At 34.0% G+C, this 22495-nt stretch overlaps 1 protein-coding gene across 3 annotated transcripts in view; it reads right to left on the reverse strand.

Moving 5' to 3' along the window:
• Positions 1-446: 446 nt before the first annotated feature.
• The window catches only part of LOC129065450 (splicing factor 3B subunit 1), a 31224-nt gene continuing 9175 nt past the window's right edge, over positions 447-22495 (reverse strand). The window contains exons 2-25 of one of the 3 annotated variants that reach the window (XM_054566691.1): positions 21336-21502; positions 19443-19547; positions 18969-19083; positions 17065-17144; positions 15755-15925; positions 13820-14057; positions 12682-12894; positions 12468-12589; positions 10941-11138; positions 10740-10841; positions 10007-10186; positions 9202-9288; positions 8805-9075; positions 8381-8526; positions 8133-8279; positions 7861-7986; positions 7184-7405; positions 6718-6900; positions 6520-6631; positions 4943-5063; positions 4559-4690; positions 3160-3432; positions 1216-1432; positions 447-924 (exon numbers count right to left, since the gene is read on the reverse strand). In XM_054566691.1, coding sequence (XP_054422666.1) covers positions 766-924; positions 1216-1432; positions 3160-3432; positions 4559-4690; positions 4943-5063; positions 6520-6631; positions 6718-6900; positions 7184-7405; positions 7861-7986; positions 8133-8279; positions 8381-8526; positions 8805-9075; positions 9202-9288; positions 10007-10186; positions 10740-10841; positions 10941-11138; positions 12468-12589; positions 12682-12894; positions 13820-14057; positions 15755-15925; positions 17065-17144; positions 18969-19083; positions 19443-19547; positions 21336-21502 — 3887 coding nt within the window. In that variant the 3' untranslated portion in view covers positions 447-765. Of the gene's footprint in view, positions 925-1215; positions 1433-3159; positions 3433-4558; positions 4691-4942; positions 5064-5458; positions 5529-6519; positions 6632-6717; positions 6901-7183; positions 7406-7860; positions 7987-8132; positions 8280-8380; positions 8527-8804; positions 9076-9201; positions 9289-10006; positions 10187-10739; positions 10842-10940; positions 11139-12467; positions 12590-12681; positions 12895-13819; positions 14058-15754; positions 15926-17064; positions 17145-17447; positions 18862-18968; positions 19084-19442; positions 19548-21335; positions 21503-22495 lie in introns of those variants that run through there. The other 2 variants (XM_054566692.1, XR_008528590.1) reach the window with 2 other exon arrangements.

The raw sequence follows: 22495 nt of genomic DNA on the forward strand, positions 1-22495 counted from the left end.
GGTAGCCTCACTCCCAACAGATAGAAAGCAGTTTTGAAACAGATACCTTCCTCATCCTTTCTAAACAGACTAGTCAAGATTTGGACATGACTTGAATCACTTCCCTTAAACATGTTCATAAAGCATTTTGAGAAATCAAGAGATGAAAGGCGCTATGTAAGTGCAAAATAATATTCAAGACAGTCCAGCAAAGGTGATATATTTCCCACGGTGATGGAACGGTTGTGCTAGTTTGAGATGAACACCCCCAAAGCTACTCTTCTCATTGTCATTATCAAGAGAACAATGAAATTTTGACAGACACCATCACTTTTTCTAGTTTATACCTGCTTTCTATAAACCAGGTGACAGAAAATGAAATTAAGCCACTTATTCTACACAAACCAATACTTTATCAAAGTTCCGCATTTTACAAGTCATGTTCAAAAAACACACACAAGTTAGCATTTTGTACACAAATGTTTATTTCTCAAACATTCCCTTTAAACACAAGGAATGAATTCTAAATCTTCATAAAGATGAATTAAAAATGAAATTCCTCCAGTATAGTATGTGTAATCACTGTGTTCTTGGTCACTACTGGCATTTACTGTTTAACATCAAAAACAAAGACAGGTTATTTAAAAATCATGCTACTGGATTTCTAGCTCTTCCTCTATGACCAGTTCTACGCTGATCTGCAATGTTTAAAAGTTTACATCACCAAATCGAAGCAAGTTTAAAGTGTGAAATAGCTGTGCATTAAACACAAAATAAACAATAAAATTATAAGATATAGTCAAGTTCGTAACGAATATAGGTATTCTTATCATCATTGTAGATTCTTGGGTAATGTGCTATGAGAGCATCCTGTGAACCAATGTAGATGGAGTTGTAAATTTTCCAATACACATCTCTGACCTTCCGGGCTGGGTGAAACAAACCCTAGAATAATGAAAAGATTACATTATTTCCATTTTTAAAAACATACATAACCTTAACACAACTAACAAACAAACCATAAATATATGATTCCTCCCTTGAAGACGGGAAAAAAACCCAAATCCTGACAACTGCACAAAGCTGCAGTGAGCAAAGGCAAAAATCTAATTCCCCCTTCCCCTACAACTATTTTCCCGTACAACACAATATACGTTACTGAAAACTAGGAACAGTGACTTCATTCAACTAAATTACTTTTTTCATTGAGCAATCTTTTAAAAATCTTTAACCTACCTGTAAACAATACTGTAACATTCTACATGGTCCAATAGCGACTCTCAAGCCCTCCAGGGCTCCCATAACGGCCTGAATTACATGGGGCGATGTCTCAAACACATTGGGCCATACATAGTTCAACAAGTGATTCAGTGAATCTTCACAACCAAATCCATAAACCCCAAGTGACATGTGTTGTACAACTGCACTAGCGGTCTGTCTGTGTACAAGGTCCCTGCAATGGAAAAAAAATTCTTTGTTAAAATACACTCTTAGTTTTACAAGAAATATTTGCCAGCCCGTTAGAAATTACATTCAGTACATGGAAGAGACAGTGTCATCCTCACACCTGTAGCTCATATAGAATGCCTTTAGAATGACTAACGGGAAAAGATTAATTCTACTTGAGAACTTTCAATGACTCAAACCTCATTATGGCTCGAAAATAAGCCATAATTTAGAAATTAGAAATTTTTTCTAAATAAACTTTTGCAAGGAATATGCAATTAGAAATATTGTTTTCTAATAAACTTTTGCAAGGAATATGATCAAGAGAGCTCCATGCAGTGTACATTTTAGTATGTTATGAAAGAGAAGTTATATGACTCTTAATATTTAAAAAGTAAATACTGGTATCCAATAGATAACTAAATTATTATAAAATTAAATCCCTGCCCTCATGCATTTTAAGTTTCATTTAAGTATACAATTGGAGGAGAGCAAGAGAAAGACCAATAATTTTTTTTCAAACCTACAAAAAACAGGAACTATCATCTCCCATGTCAACTGAATTTGTAACAAATCACTGAATTATTCATTTCATAACTACTCAACTGAGTGTAAACATCAGATAACAGGTTTGTGATGAGTATAAAAATGAGTTCACGCCCTTTGCCCTAAAAGATAGTAAGAGTACCTTCAAGATCAGTACTTGAACTTATTAGTATCCTTATTTCTTAGTTACTACAATTATGTTTACTCTATTAAGCTTCACAGCAAGGCAGTATTCCTCATTAATAAGTTTCCCAACTCAAATACTGTTTCTTTTCTAATTTTTGATGGCTTTATCACCCTCAGCTACTTTGTACACACAACATAATTTTCAATTGCAGGTCACACACATCAATGACACACTACGATGTACAGTCACTGAAGAATATGGAGTATGATTTACTCCTACTTTACTGGGCTCCAGCTAGGCAGGTTTTTATAGAGCATGTTTCTTATTCTGTCCCCATGCCTTTACAAGTTACTTGTGGTAACTTGCTAAATGCTGTTAAGACTCCATTTTGAAAGATTATTAATGAGTATACAGACTTGAATCTGTAAACAAAAGTATGCAATGGGCTTTAATTTGAGAAACTTAGTTTCCTAAAAAATAGAGGCAATGAAACATTTGAACCCTGAACTCTCTCCCTTACATGTTCTTTAGTTACTTTTGTGTTTAAAAACTATGCTAGTCCAGATGGTTGAAGGTATCGGGAAGCTTCTGTAAAATAACTTAGGCAGTAGGGTGCCAATGGGTTACACCATGTGAAAACTTGGAGCATAAAATGGGAACGAGGCGGCTCTGGCAGGCTATGGTCAGCAGTTCAAAAGCCTAACAGAAATCTTTGCTTCACCTGCAGTAACAAAAGCTAAAAAACTAAAATTTCTTTGCCACACCACTAAAATGCTCATCATTTCCTCTATTTCTTAACTTTAATTTTTAAAACAAAAGTTGATCAATTACTGGTTTTCAATATGTATTCAGTCTAATAGACATGAAAGAGAATTTAAAAGGTGAGGAGCACTGTAGCATGTATTATCTAAAGGTAACAATAGTCGTATTTACAGCTTACTAAAAATTCAAGCCAGCATTCCCGTTTTTTAACTGCAACACAGTAGATCACATAATAATTATTCCCATAAAATAAAGCAAGAATTTTAAGTATATTCTTGCATTTCATTCGAGCCACTTACCTATCCATTAAAGCATCCTCAAGTAATGGTGTGACAGCGTAAATGTAGTCCTTCCCCATTTCACCAATATATTCAAACAAGAAGGAAAGTGATTTTAACACTCCATTTTGAACATTTAGTTCAGGAACTCTGTATTCATTCATTAGGGCAGGTAGTACTGTGAAGGGTGAGCATGTTTCAGCAACAATAGCTATTGCTACAGTGGTACAAACTCTGTTCTGCCTTTCCTGAACTTTGAGGTTGTTTAAAAGTGTAGCCAATACATCATGAGGGCTGAAAAAAAATAAATGTCAGAAAACTGTTAGATCACAAGTCAAAACTTTTTTTTCAGAAGGAAAAAAAATGCAAAGAAATGAAAGCTTATTATAAGTAATCACTGGGAAATTAGTAATTTTAGGATAAAATGCAATACTTTCAAGCCACCAGCATTAGTTCTACTTAAGAATTTTGTTTAAATTAAAATGTCCATTTAAAGAGAAAATTTAAATGGATTCACTTTCAAATGTAATTTTCAATCTTTAGTAAATTTCCTGAAATATAAAGAAATTTAATTAAATGTTTAAATTGATTATTTGAGTGTTTAAACTATGACCTATGGCCACTAGAGCAAGGAACCCTTATGGAAGCACCCAAACTGAGGCCTCCCATGCCACAGCACACAGAGCCTGCTTTCCTTTCCTTACCTTTCTTCCCCCCACCTTCACTACATCTATTCTCCTTCAAGCATTATTTTACCACACAGTTAAAGGGCTACAGAGGCTAAACATTACCACAACAGCTATTAATTGTGAATTTCTTGACTATATTAATGCTAACTAGATATAACTGCTATCAAAAAGGGTGGTAGGAAGACTTTATCTAATTAATCTTACTTTAGTTATGTTTTACCTTGAGAATTTTGTTATTAAGACATATGTAGTATCTCATTTTTCGACAGTAACTGTAGTTTAGTTCTGACAGAATGGAAGCAAATAACCATAGATTTATTAATAAAATAGCTGTAATTCAGTTGTTCGTGGATTTTTATAAAAATGTTTAGAAACACATAAAACACTAACATGAGCTTTGAATTATGCTGATTTTTAAATTAAGAACTGGCATTAATATTTCAAGCAATATTCTAAAAAGGACCAACAAAATCTTAAAATTATCTTGAGAATGATAGTTTCCCTCTCTAAAAGTATCTGGTGTGATTAAATTCAGAAACCTCCCATCTATTTTTTTCTATTTAAAATTTAAGAAAACATTTTAATAACTGAACGTCAGTGGTTAAATGAAGTGCTTTCACAACTGCTTTATTCACACCATGCCTTTAAAGAAATTCCTACAGAAATAGAAGCATTTTTCAATACCACAATGGGTTTGTTACAAAGTACATATGGAAGTAAAAAGTACTCACCCAATGGCCTTTGCAATATAACCGAATGTGTTGACTGTGGCTCTACGAATAGCTTTTTTGTGAGCTTTCAAGAGCTCCAAAAGTTCAAAGCAAATCCTCATCCATTCCCTTGCTGACACATATTCAGCTCCCCTAATTAAAAAAAAAAAAAAGTTAATTTGTGAGTGTTTTAAAAAGCAAATTCACTTCTCAAAATACGACCATCAACTCACCTTAAGCATTAAATAAAAATATTACCACCCAAATTGAAATTTCACTGAAAATACTAATACTGGGTAACCTGAACATATATACTTACATTAGCAACATTAAACAAATTATAAAAATAAAAAGTGGTTCAATATGAAAACCAATAATGCTTATAAAAATGTTTAATCTGCTTACCTGTCAGCAATACGTCCAACAAGATCAATACAATTCTCCTGTACTTTTTCATGCCTGTTCTTTAGGATAGGAGTGAGTCTAGGCAGCAGATCTTTAATTGGTGGGGTCATCTTATGCATACCTATTTAATAGAAGCCAACATACTATCAATCAACATTTGAACTGCAACCTTCGTTCATTTTACCTTTTACTTAGCAGTGTAACATATATGACTAGGCATAAATATAAACTTACAGCTGCCTATGCAAAGAAAAAGCCCCAGATTCTGACCAGACTTAGGATTGTTAACTCTTTATTAACAACTTCTGATTATGCATAGAAATGAAAGAAATTAGTGAAGTGATTTAAAGAATGATGGATATTCAACAACAAAAAAAGTTTTATTTGGTTCTGAAATGTATTTGTACACTGACATTTAAATATGGGGACAGCTTATGTTCCGGCCATACACAACAATGTAAGCCAGAGGCAGACATGTAAATTAAAGTAAAATTTTCCAGAAAAGGGCCCCCTTACCCTTTAACTGCAAAACAAACAGATCTCCAGTCTCCCTGCAATGCAGGGCATACTTGGATGGTATTTACACCTATGAAGAGAGAAAAAAGGAGGCAGCTGGCAGGGGCTCTTGCTCTAACTAGAATTGCTTGCTCTGATTCTCTCTCCATTGCTTTTCCCATGTTTCCCTGACCAACAATATGGTTTACAAACTCCCTGCAAACTAGAGCCCCACAAGTGGCCAAGTAACTAATTGTTGGCCAAATAGCTATCTTTAAGTGTAGAGGAGAGGGCTGAGTTGGGGATTATATGTAAATGCAATGGTAAAAGATCTCTTATATTGTATAAAAACCCCTTACTGAAAGTAAACAGTGGCTCTCACAGCCAGCTATTATGACCTCCTGCTAGGTTATTTCCGCCCCTCTAACCCCTGCAAAAGTTCTTTTTCCAACAGTCATGCTCAATTATAAGGAAGGATTAAACACAAGAGACCATTTGTTTGTTTCATCGTAATGACATTAAAGAATAAAAGCTTTGCTCTCCATATGCAAGAGCATTTTAATATACTTGTTTTTATTTTGGGTTAGAACACTAAATGGATAGTTTTTAAAAACTAGATATAAATAAAAACAAGACAACGTGAGCAATTCATTTTTCTCCCTGGTTATGTTCCTAAAACTTGACAAAGCAAAGAGAAAAACTTGCCATAATCACTCATTAATTCAAGGTTGAATAAAAATATATTTTGTCCTAAATTAAAACTGCAGAGTTGTTCCCCTGTGCCCCCGCCCCCACGAATATATTTCAGGCGGGACAGTTTTTGAGTTGTGACTACTACTACCTCTTTTGCAGGTCCTAAACTTGCCCTCTTTTTCTCTTTTAAAGCAGTACATGGGTTTTGGGAAATAAGACTATGGGGACATCCCCTGACTTAACTGTAATTTTGAAGTACTTAAAAAAAAAAAAGTATCAGAAATCATTACTCAACTGCTAAATACAAGTCTATTATTTTCCTTGAAAAAGAATTTTTTAAGTTAAAAACCAAAACAAAAAAATTCTTACATGACCAGCAAATACCATACCTATTACATTTACAATGGCCTTCAGTGCTCCAAGGATGCTGCCCAATACTTCAGGGTACTCTTCACCCAAATACTCATACAAAACAACACCCAAGTGCCCCATCAACTTTTCCTGTAATTAAAAAAAATAATATTAAAAGATTACTGCTCATATTAAACTAGCTGGTAAAGAATTAAGAATCTGACATCAAAATTTACCTCTTGACAAGTCTTCATGACAACAGCAGTACGAGAGATCAAGTCAGCTGCCTGTTGCCTAACTTTTGCTGATTTGTTATTTAAACGCCACAAAACTGTACCACAGATCTGAGGCAAGTAAGGCTTAACCCGTTTGCCAAGAGCATTGACCACTGTGCCAAACCCATTCAACATTACTGAGTCCTAAAAAACAAACAAAAAAACTACATTTAATTTTTTTAAAACGACATTGGGAACTAGAATTCAATTTGTGGCTGAAAGGTTGAAATATATTAATATTCAGTTTTTCAACAAAACAATCTAAAACCTTGAGGCAAGAGTATTTCCTCATAGTTGAGAGGACATGAGCATCTTAAAAGTTATTTCAAAGTCAACTAATATTTAGTAATAATATTTGCTTGAGCAAGTAACGTGCTTTTTTACACTACAAAAGTCACTGGCAACTTGTCCTAATTAGTATCATTACCTCTGTAGTCTGTTCCTGGAAAGCATAAAGAATACCATCAATCAATTGTTCTTCAAGTTTATGATCAATATCTGCTGCTCCCAAGTTGCCCATAATTTTCTCGATTGTTTCCATCACCATTTTTCTGTACTGTTCAGCTTCATCTTTCAGATCATCCACAATCCTGGATATAATTTCTGCTGCACCTACTTTGTTTGCCAACTCCACAGTAGTATCAACTAACTAAAAAAGGAAAAACAACTACTGAATTTATTGTTCTTCAAAGAAAACAGACATCATGAAAAGGAAAACTTTCTAAAAATACTATTCAGCTAGTAAGCATGCTGAGAACAATCAACTCTTATTTTTAAAACTTTAAGAGAAAAGTAACCAAAAAATTTTAAATGAGTCTACATCAAAGTGATTTAAGGTAAGGTTATATTCATGCTTCACCTAGACAGATCATGCATTTTATTTACTAGACAAAGACATTAATTCATAGTTGGGTAGGTATCCTCGAATGCAAAATCAAAATGGAAGTTAACTGACTCACTAAAACACATCTCATTTCACAATTAAGCACATTATACAAACAATGAGGTAATCAGGGCAAAAAATAACATGTAACACGCATTTAAACTGACTAAAGAATTAGTTAAAAGGATTTCTGAAAATATTTTTTTACAATAAAAGCTTACCTGTCGGTAATTTCTTCTATCTAAAGCCATTCTGTGTTGCCAAAAGTGTTTAAAAAAAGGAGGAAGAATCTCTGTTTTAATGTAGTTTGCTTCTACACCATCTGTTCCACAACACTGCTTTACCACCTATAAAAGGTCAAAGAATAATCATAAACAAAGTCTTGGTTTAATATACAAAATTGTTTTATAATGCTTTAAAATTCTCTTTGAATCATAAAACACACCCAATTTATATTAACAAATCTGGAACAACAATAATTTAGGACAATTACCTTCAGCACAATTTTCTTCATTTCTTCATCAGGAGATTGAAATTCTCTAATAAGGATTAACATCACTTCTCTAGTATAGTAGTTGGCATATTCTGCATCCATGAGAGGAATAAGATACCCAATAGCCTTTAAAAAGGCAGCCAGACCCTATTTTAAAATAAACATATATATACTTAGTAAACTGGATTTAAGTTGCCTTAGCTTCAGTGAGTAAAAAAATAAATCTAAATCTAAATTGGTGGATCTACCTTTCCTCTGTGCTGGCGGATACCCTTCCATAGAGGCTTTAACACAGAATCAAAAGATTCGATGCCATAAGGAGTTGCTGCTTCAGCCAAGGCAGCAATGGCCAAAGCACTAATGGTCCGAACTTTCTGCTGCTCATCCACAAGACCTATAATACCAAGTACAGGTTTTAACTAAGCAAAATATTACCTAACTTCCACAATATCCAGAGTCTAGCAATGTAATCTAATTGCACAATCTGTTCACATTAGACAAAATTAGGCAAAAACCATAACAATACAGCCCAATCAGCAGATAATATTACAAATTCCATCAAAAGTTATATGGTGTTTATGTGGTTAAAGCCCTTCCATTTATCTCTCCGAATCAGTAGCCTAAATTTCAGGACACCTGGCTTATAAAAGACAAAGTTATATAACAACTTACCATGTTCAATGATTTCAACTAAACTTCTCAGATGTGGCAAGATGGCACAGCCCATAAGAATAGCTATCTGTTGTACAATCTTAATACCAGTGTGCCTGGCTTGCCAGGACTTCTTGCTTTTACAAACAGCCTTTAAGAAGGGCAATAATGAAGGAATGCCCAGGGCAGAAGCTACAACAGCAAAAGCTCTGGCTGTTGTATTACGAACATATTCATCCATATTATCTATATCAGGTCTCATGGTAGAAATCATAGTAGCCAGACCAGCAGCCTAAAAAGTCAAGTAAAAAGGACAGTCATGAGTTAGTACCATTAACCTTCAACCATTTCCTTGTACAATCAAATAATCCCATCAATGGATATAAAACTTTCTTCTCTAAAAATAAAATGCAAATACCTTTGCCAAATTAGAAATAATCTCTCTGCCTTCCACTCTAGCATAGTAATCTTCATCAATCAACAATGGTTCAATCACCACAAGGATCTGAAAAAGAGTTATTTTTCACACCAATTACTGATGCTATCTCATGTAATAGAACTAAATACATATAGAAAAAATTGTATTATGACATGTCATTTACATAATCTAAAAATACAAATATACAAAAATTCATTTTATTAAATTTCTAATTACCAGGACAAATTTATTAATCAAGAGACAAATTAAGAATTTTAATTGCAATTTCAAACCCCATACAATGTTAAAAATTTGGAAGAACTGTTAACCATAGAGACTAACAGTTAAAATTTTGTTTAAAAGAATTTATATATCTGTCTGCACTTTATAATTCTAATCCGTAACTGCCACGGTCAAAAAAAAAAGTGTCCTTAACACTAAATGACATGTATAGAATCATAATTTCCTCATCCTAATCTAGTATCAATAAAGCAAATGAAAAAGTGAGTAATATAAGCCTATTTTAATAAAGAGAGCAAAATGTTACATCTATATATACACAAGTTTATTTATGTGCGATGCATGCTTGTGCAAAGAAAAAGGTCTGAGAAGACGTGAATTTACCATTGATAACTGAGTGTCTCCAAGCAGGTAAAATTGCCCTTTTTATTGTGAACATAAAGCATCAGTTACTACTTTTTTAGAATTTTTAAGTTGCACAAATACGTAAGTTGGTAAAAATCCACTAATTCCTTTCATATTAAAAACATCAAATTATTAGAAACACTACTTGAGAATAACAAACCTTGTGCACATATGGTCGAACTAAGTCATCAAGTTTGTATAATATTCTATCAATAACTTTCACAAGTAAATGACGTTCTTGATCCTCAAGTGTAGGAGACATCAGTAGAGGAAGAATCTGGTTAAACAAAGGACCAGCTCCAAATTCACGAGCTTTATCAGTAATCTGACGCAATGCAGCCTGGGGGGGAAAAAAAAGAGTATGTTTCTTTGTAATTAAGCTTTGTGAACAAGTCATTTATTTCATGATTTTCTGTAACAATCATTTAGTGTACACTTTACTTTTTACACAGGGTAAAAGCTGAAAGTTAATTCCCATTTAAAATTACTTGAAAGCTTAAATTCCTATGACAGAAGTTGAATGTTTCAGTTAAAAAAAAGCAGTAAACGATGGAGCCACTGGGGTTTATACAGCTCCTTCACTCCCTCTAAAGAATGCCCATCAAGCCACATATGATACTATTATAATTCCTCACATAATTACACTAAGTATGTTAAGAGTCTTCAGCATGTTTCGAAGGCCTTGAAACAAACAAACAAACAAAAAAAAAGAATCTCCTTCTCAACATTCCTATTAGGAAAAAATTCCTTGATTAAAAAATTTAAGTCCTTCATAGTACACATCTTTTTTTCCCTCATACTATGTGCCTGGTAAAACTCAAGAGGATAATTATAAATTTCTAAACATAAAATTATAATTAACATGATGATTTAATGAACTGGTATTTATTTACCTTTCTCATTGGAGGTGTTCCATTCTTAATTTTTAAAAGCAACTTCATTATTTTTCTCTCTTTTTGTTCTTCTGGACTAAGTGTTGATTCATCAACATCAACCTAATAAAGTAAAAAGAAAATAATTTAAAGGTAAGCTGAGTCATTATGGTTTGTAATTCCTAAATAAAAAGTTATGTTATTTCTGCTATTATCACTTACCAGGAGTTTATCGAAGTACTGAATATCGTCAGGTTTTAAAAAGGGAAGATTTCCAGATGGTTGGTCATTAACACTTTTCATAGTTCTATCTTCAGTTTGCATGTGGAAACCAGTCATACCACCCAAAGGTGTTGGAGTTGCTGTCAGCTTTCGAGCTGGAGTTCGAATAGGAACATAACCAGCTGGAGGAGGGAGTACCTAATACAGTTAAAAGACAGTTTAGGATTTTCTTGACTTGATAAACTAAGAAATAACATGATGAATAATATTTGCACTTAAAATATTTTACAGTTTATTAGGTAGGAAGCTTTTTGCTTAGAGACAGGAATGTACCACCGATCCCATTTTTCTATCTTGATTATAAGTTTAAAATATATATGACAAATATTCCTATCTTTCATCTGCCTATGAAATTTAAGTGATTAGGAGTGTGGGAAAATTAGGAGCAGATAATGAAGCAGATTATAAAATTCTTATCACTTTCAAACAATCTATATAAGCATGTTGGTTTCATTTTAACAATAAAGATCACATAAAAATCTCTGTACCAAAAAGCAAATCTTATTAAATCACTTCACAAAAACCAGTTACATGCATACAAACTGAAACCAAAATATTTACCAAAGCCCTATTTTTTTTACTTATTCAAGTAGTGTGTACTGTAAAAGTACATATAAGCAAAATACAAATAATACAAATAAGTAAAAATACAAATAAGTAAAAAAATCTCATTGAAGATTCACTAAGGAGGGTTTTTCTCTATCAATATTAGGGAAATCAGTGACAGCAATTGAGAACACAGGCAGTTAATAGTAGGCCCACCACTACTGACACAGGCATAGCTACAGAATGTTATAAAGTAGAAATTCATGAATACTTGAAACAAACACATTAATACAGACCTAGTAAGAGAAAAAATACACACAAACTTAAAAAGCAATAGGCATTGGCAGAAAGGGCTCTGTAAATGCCATCAGATGACTTAGGTTCCTGCCCTGGCTATGACAATACCATCTATTAGGCCCAGACTACCTTCAGACTAGCATATGGTCCCCGAGTCCCAGGTACCTAGAAAATTTTATAGTTCAAAATAAACTTCAAATTGATATAGTAAAGAGAGAATACTCTTTGTGTTCACTGGCAATCCATGAACTTACTAGATACGCAACATCTTGTGAAGCACCAAGTTAAATAATGATTAACCTAAAGTAAGCTTAATCCTGGGACTACTGATAAACTGAAGCAGCAGCTATCTCATACTCGAAAGGGAGCACTTCTCAAAGTATATGGTCCTGGAAGTCCCTGAGATCTCTCACCTTCCAAAAGTAATAAAATGCTTCGTGTCATTTATTTTTCATTCCTATTACGTTTTGAAACAGATATATACTTGGAAATAACTAAAAGAATGGAATGGCAGTAGTAAATACAGGCAAGACCAGTGCAAACGTGACTTGTAAATTTCTTAAAAGGCATTTAAAATAAAATATGCACCCTAAAAACCAACACAGTCACATTCCATGTTATTACCTTATATCCTTCTGGGAACATAGCATCTAACTCTTCATCAGAAAGTGGGCGATTTCTCTCATCAATTTCCCTCTCCCACCGCCAAGCCTGAAGCTGTTCAGGAGTCATACTCATTATGTGACCTACCAAAAAAACAAATTTCTGTAACAATCTGTAGTGCGAGTATTTATCATTACGTAGATCCTTAGGATATAAGACAGTTAAGAACTTCTACCTGGAGTAGGGGTGGCCATGTTCATGGCTGGTGTGCCAATTGGTGTTTTTCCAGGGGTCAGAACAGGAGTGCTTCCTCCCATCTGACTAGCTGGTGTTTCATCCCAACGTGACTTTCTTTTACTGGCTCCAGGAGTGGGTGTTTCACCAATTGAATCTCCACCTCTATCTGTTCGAGGCGTCTCGGCCCATCCACTTCCATGCCCAGGAGTATCTTTAAAGAAAAAAAGTGTGTAAGCCTATAATTTTAACTGCTGTCAAAAATTTACTTTGTATTTTCAAACAGCTAACATATTTAAGCTGATCAAGTTCAAAAACCGGATATTCCTAAAATGGAGGCCCATTTTAGGTTTAAATGTTTCGTATTTATCCCCCCTTCACTATTTTTTGTTTCTTTTCAACTGATTACAGAAACAATACATAGCAAACATTAAGGAACAGAAAAAGCATTTTTGTAACCACCCATAACATCAGAACCTAGAGACAGCCATTTTATGTCTATCGAGCCACTTTTCATTTCTCCATGCAGCTGAGACTGCTCTGCTTCTTTCATCCATTACACGTTAAATACTCTCCTTTACCGTTAAAAATTCTTTATAAAAGTTTAATATAGCAGATGTACTATTAAATCTTAACTTGCTGCAGCTCTCATAAACAGCATTAAATGGTTTACACAAAAAAATAAGATTTAAACAAATTTATACAAAGTAGAATAGTGCTTACAAAGGGCTGGGAAGTGACAAAAATGGGGAGTTATTATTTCATGGGTATAGAGCTTGTTTGGGATGATTAAATAGTGGTGATGGTTGCACAACACTGAATGTTCCTAATGCCACTGAATTGGTTAATATGGTAATTTCACATATTGTGTATTTCACTATAATAAAAAACAAGAGGTTATAAAACATAGTATATAAAACTTTACTTCCTAATGTTTTTACTACTAAAATAAATTTTATACCCCTTCAAGAAGGGAAAAGAATTAGGCATATGATCTGCTGCTCAGTTATTTGTCCCTAAAGCAGCTCGTTATTTGCCTATCTAGCCAGGATTAGAAAGAACAGATTTCGGCCTATAAATATGCCACTAATGAAGTCAACGTTTCACCCAAATAAATGCCCAGACTCCATAAAAAGTACCTCTTTCTGTTTTGGGGGTCTCGTCCCATCTGTTTTTACGAGCGCTGGAAGTTGCACCTCCATGGCCTGGTGTCGCATGACCTGGTGTATCACCCCGTCCAGGAGTAGCAGCTCCCGCTGGTGTGTGACTCGGTGTAGGATCCCATATTTTCGAGCCCGGGGTTGCTCCAGGAGTCTCACTTCCCTTTGCACGACCTGGTGTCTCATCCCATCTTAAAGAAGGTGTATGTCCAGGGGTCTTAACAGAACAAAAACATTTTATTTCACACATCTACACACCTACATAAATATAACTGGAAAATTTCTGTTAAAAAATTTTAAACATGATTTAACTTGTATGTGGAATCTAATGAATAAAATAAACAAAATAGAACCACTCATAGATACAGAGAACAGACTGAAAGTTCTAAGTGGGGAGGGTTGGGGGGCTGGGTAAAGGGAGTAAGCGAAAACAAAAGCTCACAGACACATACTGTGGTACGGTGATTACCAGTGGGAAAGGGGGAGTGGGGGCAGGTAGAAGGTGGTAAAGGGGAAATAAATGGTAATGGAAGGAGGCTTGATTTTGAGTGGTAAACACACAATATACAGATGATGCATTATAGAATTGTACACTTGAAACCTATAATTTTATTAACCAATGTTACTCCAATAAGTTCAATAAAAATTAAAAATAAGCAAATAAATGCTTTAGTTCTGCTCCTTATAATTAGATTGGATTATCCTGTTTAAGATATACCTATTTTCTAACAAACATGTTTACCACTAAATACAATCTAAAGTCTTAAAGTCTTTGGAGCAGTAAAAAAAGCCCTGGTTTTTAAAAAATTGTATTTTGAGTAGGGATCTTAGTTTTGGCATTACTAACTCCATAACTTTAGGGCAGTCACTAAGGTTTCCCCGTACAGACCTGTAACCAAAGAATTTCAGCTTTAGTCTTACCAGCAGTGCTCAAATGCTGGCTTAGAGACATATGCCCATTGAATTCTCACTAATACTATTTTTGTGTTTTTGTTCAATTCTGTGTTTATTTGATTAATATAAGAATGTTTTGGATCACTTGGGTAATTATAACTACATAGTGCCACATGATTGCAATCTTTAAGATGAATTTATATTTACAACCACATTTGCAGTATCACTCAAATGTGGTTGTAAATTGATGCTGGCAGAATCAATGAAAAAAGGTTTAAGTAATCAAAGGTTCCAAGGCAGTTCAAATAGAGACTAAGTAGTAGGTGATATAGGGCATGAGCTAAGCACACAATAGCAAAGAACCTTCACAGTGCAGACAATACCATATCAAAACAGTAGGTGATTTAGGGTAATAAAAAGAATTTGTATTTAATTTATGACGCATAAATATACTATAACATGGATGTCCATCCTTTTGGCATCTCTGGGCCACAATGGAAGAGCTCTCTTGGGCCACACGTTAGATACATTGTGACACATAATCACAAAAAAATCTCATAATGTTTTAAGTAAATTCATGATTTTGTGTTGGGCCGCATTCACAGGCACCTTGGGCCACGGGTTGGACACCCTTGATCTACAGGTTTGTAATAGTCTACTTTTATGTATTTGCTTTAAAATTGGATGCTCTTCTATACAATATAAGAGCTCTAGCTAACTTTGTTTGCAATCTTGCATAAATACCATATTAAATTTAAGACTCTATTTCTACATTTAAAAAAATTCTATGTATTACTCAGAGTTGGGAAATTTTCCATTAGGTAAGTAAAGCACATATACTGTTCAAAATCTCCATTTTCAGTTGGCACCTTGATCTTGGTCTTTGAGCCTCCAGAACTGTGAGAAAATAAATGTCTGTTTAAGCCACCCAGAATGTGTTATTCTGTTACAAGAGCAGACTAATACATTTCTTATGGAAAAAAAATTATAAAAGTAATATTAGAAGTAAAATGAAATCACCTCTGCTTGATCCCAACTCGATAGCTTCTTGGGAGTGGCACCAGGAGTCTGATCAGCTGTTTGATCCCAGCGTCGTTTTCGTTTTGAGGGAGGCTGGGATGCTGCTGCTCCATTGACGACTTTTAATTCTCCAGCTTTAGCTTTTTCTGCTAGTTGTTGCCTAATTTCTCTCTGTGAACATTTGAATAAGCAATGAGTATCTTTAAAACATTTTCAATATATTTTTATATCATTGGTACATTTATATTTAATGTTATTTTATTCTTCATTCACTCTTTTTTCCATGCTACTGGTAGTCCCTGCTTCTTATCTTCCCTCTCCTTCTCTTTATTTCCAGTTTTATACAATGTCTTTCCGCACAACAGAGGAACAAGTACAGAATTTATAACATAGAGCACCCTACTTTATATGGTTAGTGAAGTAAATCTTCAGTCAATGGGGACAAATGAAAATGCTTCCACTGAAAAAGTTTATTTAAAACTCAAATAGCAATTATGTTTAAAACTCAAATAAATAGCAATTTTATGTTTAAAACACAAACAGCAATTATATGTAACAAGAAAGCGAAGTGGTAAAAAGTGAAAATGTTTAAATTATAACTATGCGAATATTATGTATAACATCCTAACAAATCCATTTAACTTTATCCTATGATTTTTTAAGTGTGGTTCCATCATCCCACTTAATCCATATGACAAATTTACTATATATTCATAATAAAGTTATGGAGACTAAGTTAATATTAAACCAAAATGAAGTGATCTCTGTAGGCCAGTAGGAATTCTTCAGAATTCTCCATTTATAGCCAAACTCAATCTTATGAGAGAATTACATGCTTTTCAAGAAATGATTTCACTACTTGGCTTTCCCTTACACACTAGCTTTAGACACACTATCAATCCTCCCCATAGATGTATTCACTAAAAGATACCCTATTTTTTCGTGTATAATGAGCTTCTGTGTATAATACACAGCCACATTTTTGTGCACATTATACACAATATTATACCCACATAAAATTCTCATCCTTGTTTTTCCCTCAAAAATTTCGGCAAAAAGTGGACATTATACACGGCAAAATATGGTACATATTTATGTATATGGCCAAGGGACCAGGGACTAAAAAAAGGATATAGAAAAACAGAAGGTTTAATTTAGGAGGTGGCAGAATTTGGCATAAGTTTTTTTCTCAATTTTTATCAATACTACTGAATTACTTGTGCAGCAAATAAAAAGAAAATATAAGTCTCTCAATCTCAAGTTTCTTTATATTCTTTCACAACCATTTAAAATAAAAAGCAGGTTCATACCTCTTCTTTAGTCAAATGTTGTTCTCGCATTACATCCATGTAAGTCCTAGCATTCATTTTAGGATCAGGGGTTTTCCCTCCTGCAGAAAAGAACAGCAACAGGACAAGAGTACAATAAATAAAAGGTAATTAGGTTCAACTGATTTATCTGCCCTGCTCTAATATTATGTTATTCCATAATCATTTAATTTATTTTTTGATGGAAAACTTTAATAATTATATCTTACTTTTTATTGAGTTTGCTGATCAATTTAACCTGTTTGAACACAAACATATCTACAGCAGTTTAAAACAAATATTTTAATGCATATAAAAGCAAAATGACAGCACAGTTTAGTCTTCAGAAGTGATGGGTTCCTGGGTTGCTAATCCGGAATACGTACACTTTCGTGCCTTTGTCTCCATCAGCAGTTCTGACTTCAAGCAGCAGAATAGAAGCCTAGAAAATTATCTCTTTACCATTAGTAACACTTTGGAAAGATATTTATATTCAAAACATTACCTGTTGCAAGCTGTTAAAATCCTGACTACAAGTAACTATAGCTAGGTAAGTTCTTCATACAATGTTCTAAAACAGTTATAGTTTAGAAAATCTCATTTTTAAAAATACACCTACAATCTTATTCTCATGTCAGGTTACTAAAAAGGGCTTCATGCTTTATAAAGTTTTGTTGACCCAGAAACATTTTTATTTTCTTAGAAAGTACAAATATAAGTGAAAACACATTACTTGAATATATATTACTTTCCACCAGTTATTATGAAGCACATGAAAGAAGTGGTGTACAAAGAGATGTTGGTCTCTTAAAGTTTCAATATTCGTTTTTCAAACTTCAAAATATCTTAAAGAAGCCCAAACAGTATATAACAAGATTCACAGAGGCACACTTCGTTTTAGAAATGTGGTAATTAGCTATACAGTAGTATAGCAACACAATTTAGGAAGATAATAAAATTCCTAAGACATTTCCTATGCTGAAGATCATGCCCAATTGATAGTGTCATTCTTTCTGACACTAGCTCTGATAAGACCTCCTTTGGAATACTTTTTCACCATAATCTAGAGAGGATGTGTTGAACTGCACCCTTAAGAATGCAGACAGGACTGGCATATAGCAGTACTGCTGTAGGAAAGAAATTAAGGACAGTTAGTATGGGCCTGTGAATTCTGACACACATGTTTAAATCAATTACAATTATGCAAGTAAAAAAAGAATATCCCTACTAATTCATGCAGGCTGAAAGTCTAATTTGTAAACCTGCAGCAGAATCTCATTTTAAGAAACAGGCACCTAATTTTGATTTTGAAACTCACTCACCTGAGGAAAGCTTCCATCAGGCTCACTATGCCCCTTGTGCTGACCTGCACTCTAAAATTAGCAAAACAAACTCCAACTATTAAAAATATCAAAGTCTTTGTATACATACTTTTGTTTTAATTTTAAGTATGCTTAATGCAAAGTAGGTGCATTTACTAAACTATATTTAGAGCAATATAGGGGGCTCTAATGTGAGAAACAGTTTCTAAAAAGTAACAATCCTAAAATCTAGGATTTGGAATGAAAACTTTCAATAATTTGAAAGTATTTTGAGCAGGAAAACATTTGTTCAAAGTATAGAAAGCGTACCCAAAACAAAAGAAAAAGAAAAACCTTTAACCCTTTGCGTTTCTATGGCATTGGCTCATTATTTTCTTGTCCTTCTACCTGGAAAGAAAACTTGTATTATAAAGATGAAGAATATGGCATCTGTGACTTCAACCCAATCTATATACATCTATAATAAGGGGGGGGTTTTAAAAAGAAAAGCAAATTCATAAGCATGCCAAAAAAAAATCAAAGGGCTAAAGACAACTTAATACAAACAAATTCATGAATACTTAAAGAAAAGTGGGAAAGAATTACCATCTGCAAAAGGATCAAGACGCTCTGGGGAAATTATCATGGTCCGCCTGTGCTTTTTGTATTCATCTTCCCGGTCTGCAATCTTCGGAGGTCGGTGCTCAGCAAATGGATCATACTGAAAAAAGGTATGTTTCACTTAATAACCACTTTATTAAATAATCAAACAGAATATTATAAACAAAAATCAGAACATAAAACATTAAAAATGTTTAGTAAGTGCCTACTAATAAAAGAAATATTCTGTATCATTTTATAAATGTTAATATGAAAAAACAGTAACAGAAATAATACCCATATTTCCATAGTTCAATTCTTCACAAAATAATTACCTTTATAAAATTAAGCATTATTTCTAATTCTCCCACATCAACTCTCCTCAAAACATTCTAATAACTTGACTCAAAGTGGGCTTCCATGGGAATTGAGTTTTCTTTACCTGAATAAACTCTGGTTTTAACAAAGAAAAATAATCACCTGTTCTGTTGACTGTGGTATATCATTAAGCAATGCCACAGGGGCATGATATCCTGGCTTCTTCTGCCCAAGCAAACTTGTAGATGATGAGTAGTCATCGTCATCCTGCAATACAATGTCGCCAAAAAGCCATCAACAAAACGCCAGAATCTTAAAATTAGAAAAATATACTCAGATTCAACATGACATAATAAGATGTAAGTGCAATGTCTGAACCCTTGTTCCTAAAACTTGTACAAATAGGTTTTCTTTTAAACTCAAAAGAAGCTATTAGAGAAATTAGTTTTTATTCCTTTAAAAATATTAAACAAGGAATGCTTTCTGTGGAAGCCAATTAAAATAAAGTAGGTATGAGCTAGAAAAATCTGAGCATTTTGTTTTCTCATAGAAGACATGATGAAATCTGTTTTTCAAATTTGGAAACTATGAACAGTTTATTTAAAACTCCAGTTTCCTTGTTTAACTCATTATTTAAAAAAACATGATTTATCCACAGAAACAAGTAGATTATAGTCAATTTTAAATGTATTTATTTCCCTAGTAGTACGTTTAAACAGAAAAATGTTATATTATTTTACTAATATAAGAAGTACAACAGTGGGTAACTCTCAATATCTTAACACTCATTTAAAAATGAAACAACTGCCCTGACTGATGTGGCTCAGTGGGCTGTGCATCATCCCACAAACCAAAAGGTCACTGGTTTAATTCCCAGTCTGCGCATTTGCCTGGGCTTGTGGGCCAGGTCTCCAGTTGGGGGCATGTGAATGGCAATCAATGGATCAACGTTTCTTTCTTTTTCCCTCTCTCTAAAAATACATAAATAAAATCTTAAAAAAAAAAGAAAAGAAAAGAAACACCTATGTCCCCCTCAGTTTCTCAAACATACAGCCATCACTGTCTCTTACCAGAAGGTCTGACTGGCTTCTAGAAATTTTACCTTTGAGACCTATTTAATTTACTTGTTTAAAAATCTGCCAACTATAGCCCTGGCTGGTATAGCTCAAGGGACTGAACACCAGCCTGCAAACCAAAAGGTTAGCGGTTTGATTCCCAGTCACGGCACATGCCTGGGTTGCCGATGGGATTCCTGGTGGGGGGCATGCGAGACACAACCCATGGATGTTTCTCTCACATGCTGATGCTTGTCTACCTCTTGCTCTCTCCCTTCCATCCTCTCTAAAAATAAATAAAATCTTTTTTAAAAAAATGTGCCAACCATAAAATAAAGTATGGTTTGAATGTCATAAAAATAACAAGTCTGATTATCTATATAAATAAAATGTTACTGAATCACACAAAAATGGATAGCCATTTCACCAAATTTCAATGTTTGAGATGATCTGACAAAATGTAAGCTATGTGGTATATATAAAAAAATACTGTGAGGGATATATTTCAAAATGAGAGGTGGTCATCCTCCAGAATAACTAAAACAGGCACAAAGAGCCCATTAATATCAGTAACGAGAAATAGTCTATTCATATTAAAATGCTAAGGGAAGCAGCGGACAAACAGCATCACGCACAAGTCAGAAATCAGGTCACAAGAACAGATGGCTGTTCACTACGAAGTCACTTCTCACATGGGTTCTCTAGACGGAGCTTCAAGAGGTAACAAAAGGAATTTACAACAGTTAATCATCTGCAGGTGCTTTGCTAAATAAACTAGTTTTACCATAAAGATTCAGAACTGAACACTTCAGAAGTTTCTGAACTTTAGGGAGGAAGAATACTTTCAACAGTTTTATCCTCCAAAAGATAGACCTCCCAATCTCCAACATGTGTCCCCAGATTAAACCAGATGACTCCAAGAGAAAATTCTTTTATATTACTTGCTCTCTACCTCCCCCCGAAAAAACATAAAACCTTGACTCATACACTTTGTACTTACATCTTCAAGTTCAGTTGCAGCAATTGATGTCACATATCCAGCAAATCTGCTGTCACTTCCACCATAAATTTCCTGGTCATAATAACCTGTAGAATCAAGGCCCACTCCTTGAGCTTCATCAAGAGCTGCCTTCTTGCCTTGGATTTCTCGAATCTGTGCTTCGATATCTGCAAAGTTAACACAGACATTAATTTCATTTTCCAGAGCACTCAACACATTTCCCTACTAGGTATTATCTAAATACTAAATACAGAAACTAAAATAATTATACCATATAAGTAGCTGAACTATATAAAGTACTGATTTTTAATACAATTAATATAGCTCTTCCACCTCAACAGAAAATACATACAGAACAGATGCTTACTATTTCATCAACTACAAATTACTCTTATCTTAAGAATGGGTTACCAACCTTTATTAAGTTACTGTTGAATTCTAAAGCTTTCTCCAACTTAAAAAATAATATTGTCGATGTTGACTAGGAACCAAGAACAACAGTCAAGATTATTTAAACGCAACACTAACAGAAATGTAAAAACTGTACTAGGGAGAGTGGCTCTCAAACTTGAATGTGCAAAACTGTCTGCAGATTTTGTTACAGTTCAGTAGGCCTTGATCGGACTGAAGTTTCTATATCCCTAACAAGCTTCCAAGTCATGTCCTAAACAGCAAGTATCACACTCTGAATAGTGAAACAAATAAAGAGTAACGCATAAATTCCTAAGCATGGAATTCAGAACTCTACCGCAGTTTGGCTGCAACCACCATAACACTTCTTAGTTTAATGACTAAGTGTCTGATATCTGGAACTAAAATATCTACCTTCAAGGAAAGGTTCTTTCTCTACTAATACGTTATTTACACTTGTGTGTCTCAGTTTCCTACAACACAGTGTTGTTTTAAAGGATTATCATCACCCCCCAAGCACCATGTTCTATCCACAGGTCTGACATTTAGAAGATGCACATTTGGTGAATGAAGTATCAACCCTTCTCAACTGCTTCCCAAACTTCTCAGTTTTTAATTATGTCACGACAAGGAAAAATAAGAATAATACAATAAACACCCACATACACTTCACTGTGTTCAAGTGTCTGTGTATATAAGAGATAAAGCAAGTATGTACCTTTTCTAAACCATTTAAAACTCCTAATATT

Source organism: Pteronotus mesoamericanus, unplaced genomic scaffold (genome assembly GCF_021234165.1).
Source record: "Pteronotus mesoamericanus isolate MK-2021 breed Mesoamerican mustached bat unplaced genomic scaffold, CSHL_Meso_final contig_179, whole genome shotgun sequence".
NCBI lineage: Eukaryota > Metazoa > Chordata > Mammalia > Chiroptera > Mormoopidae > Pteronotus > Pteronotus mesoamericanus.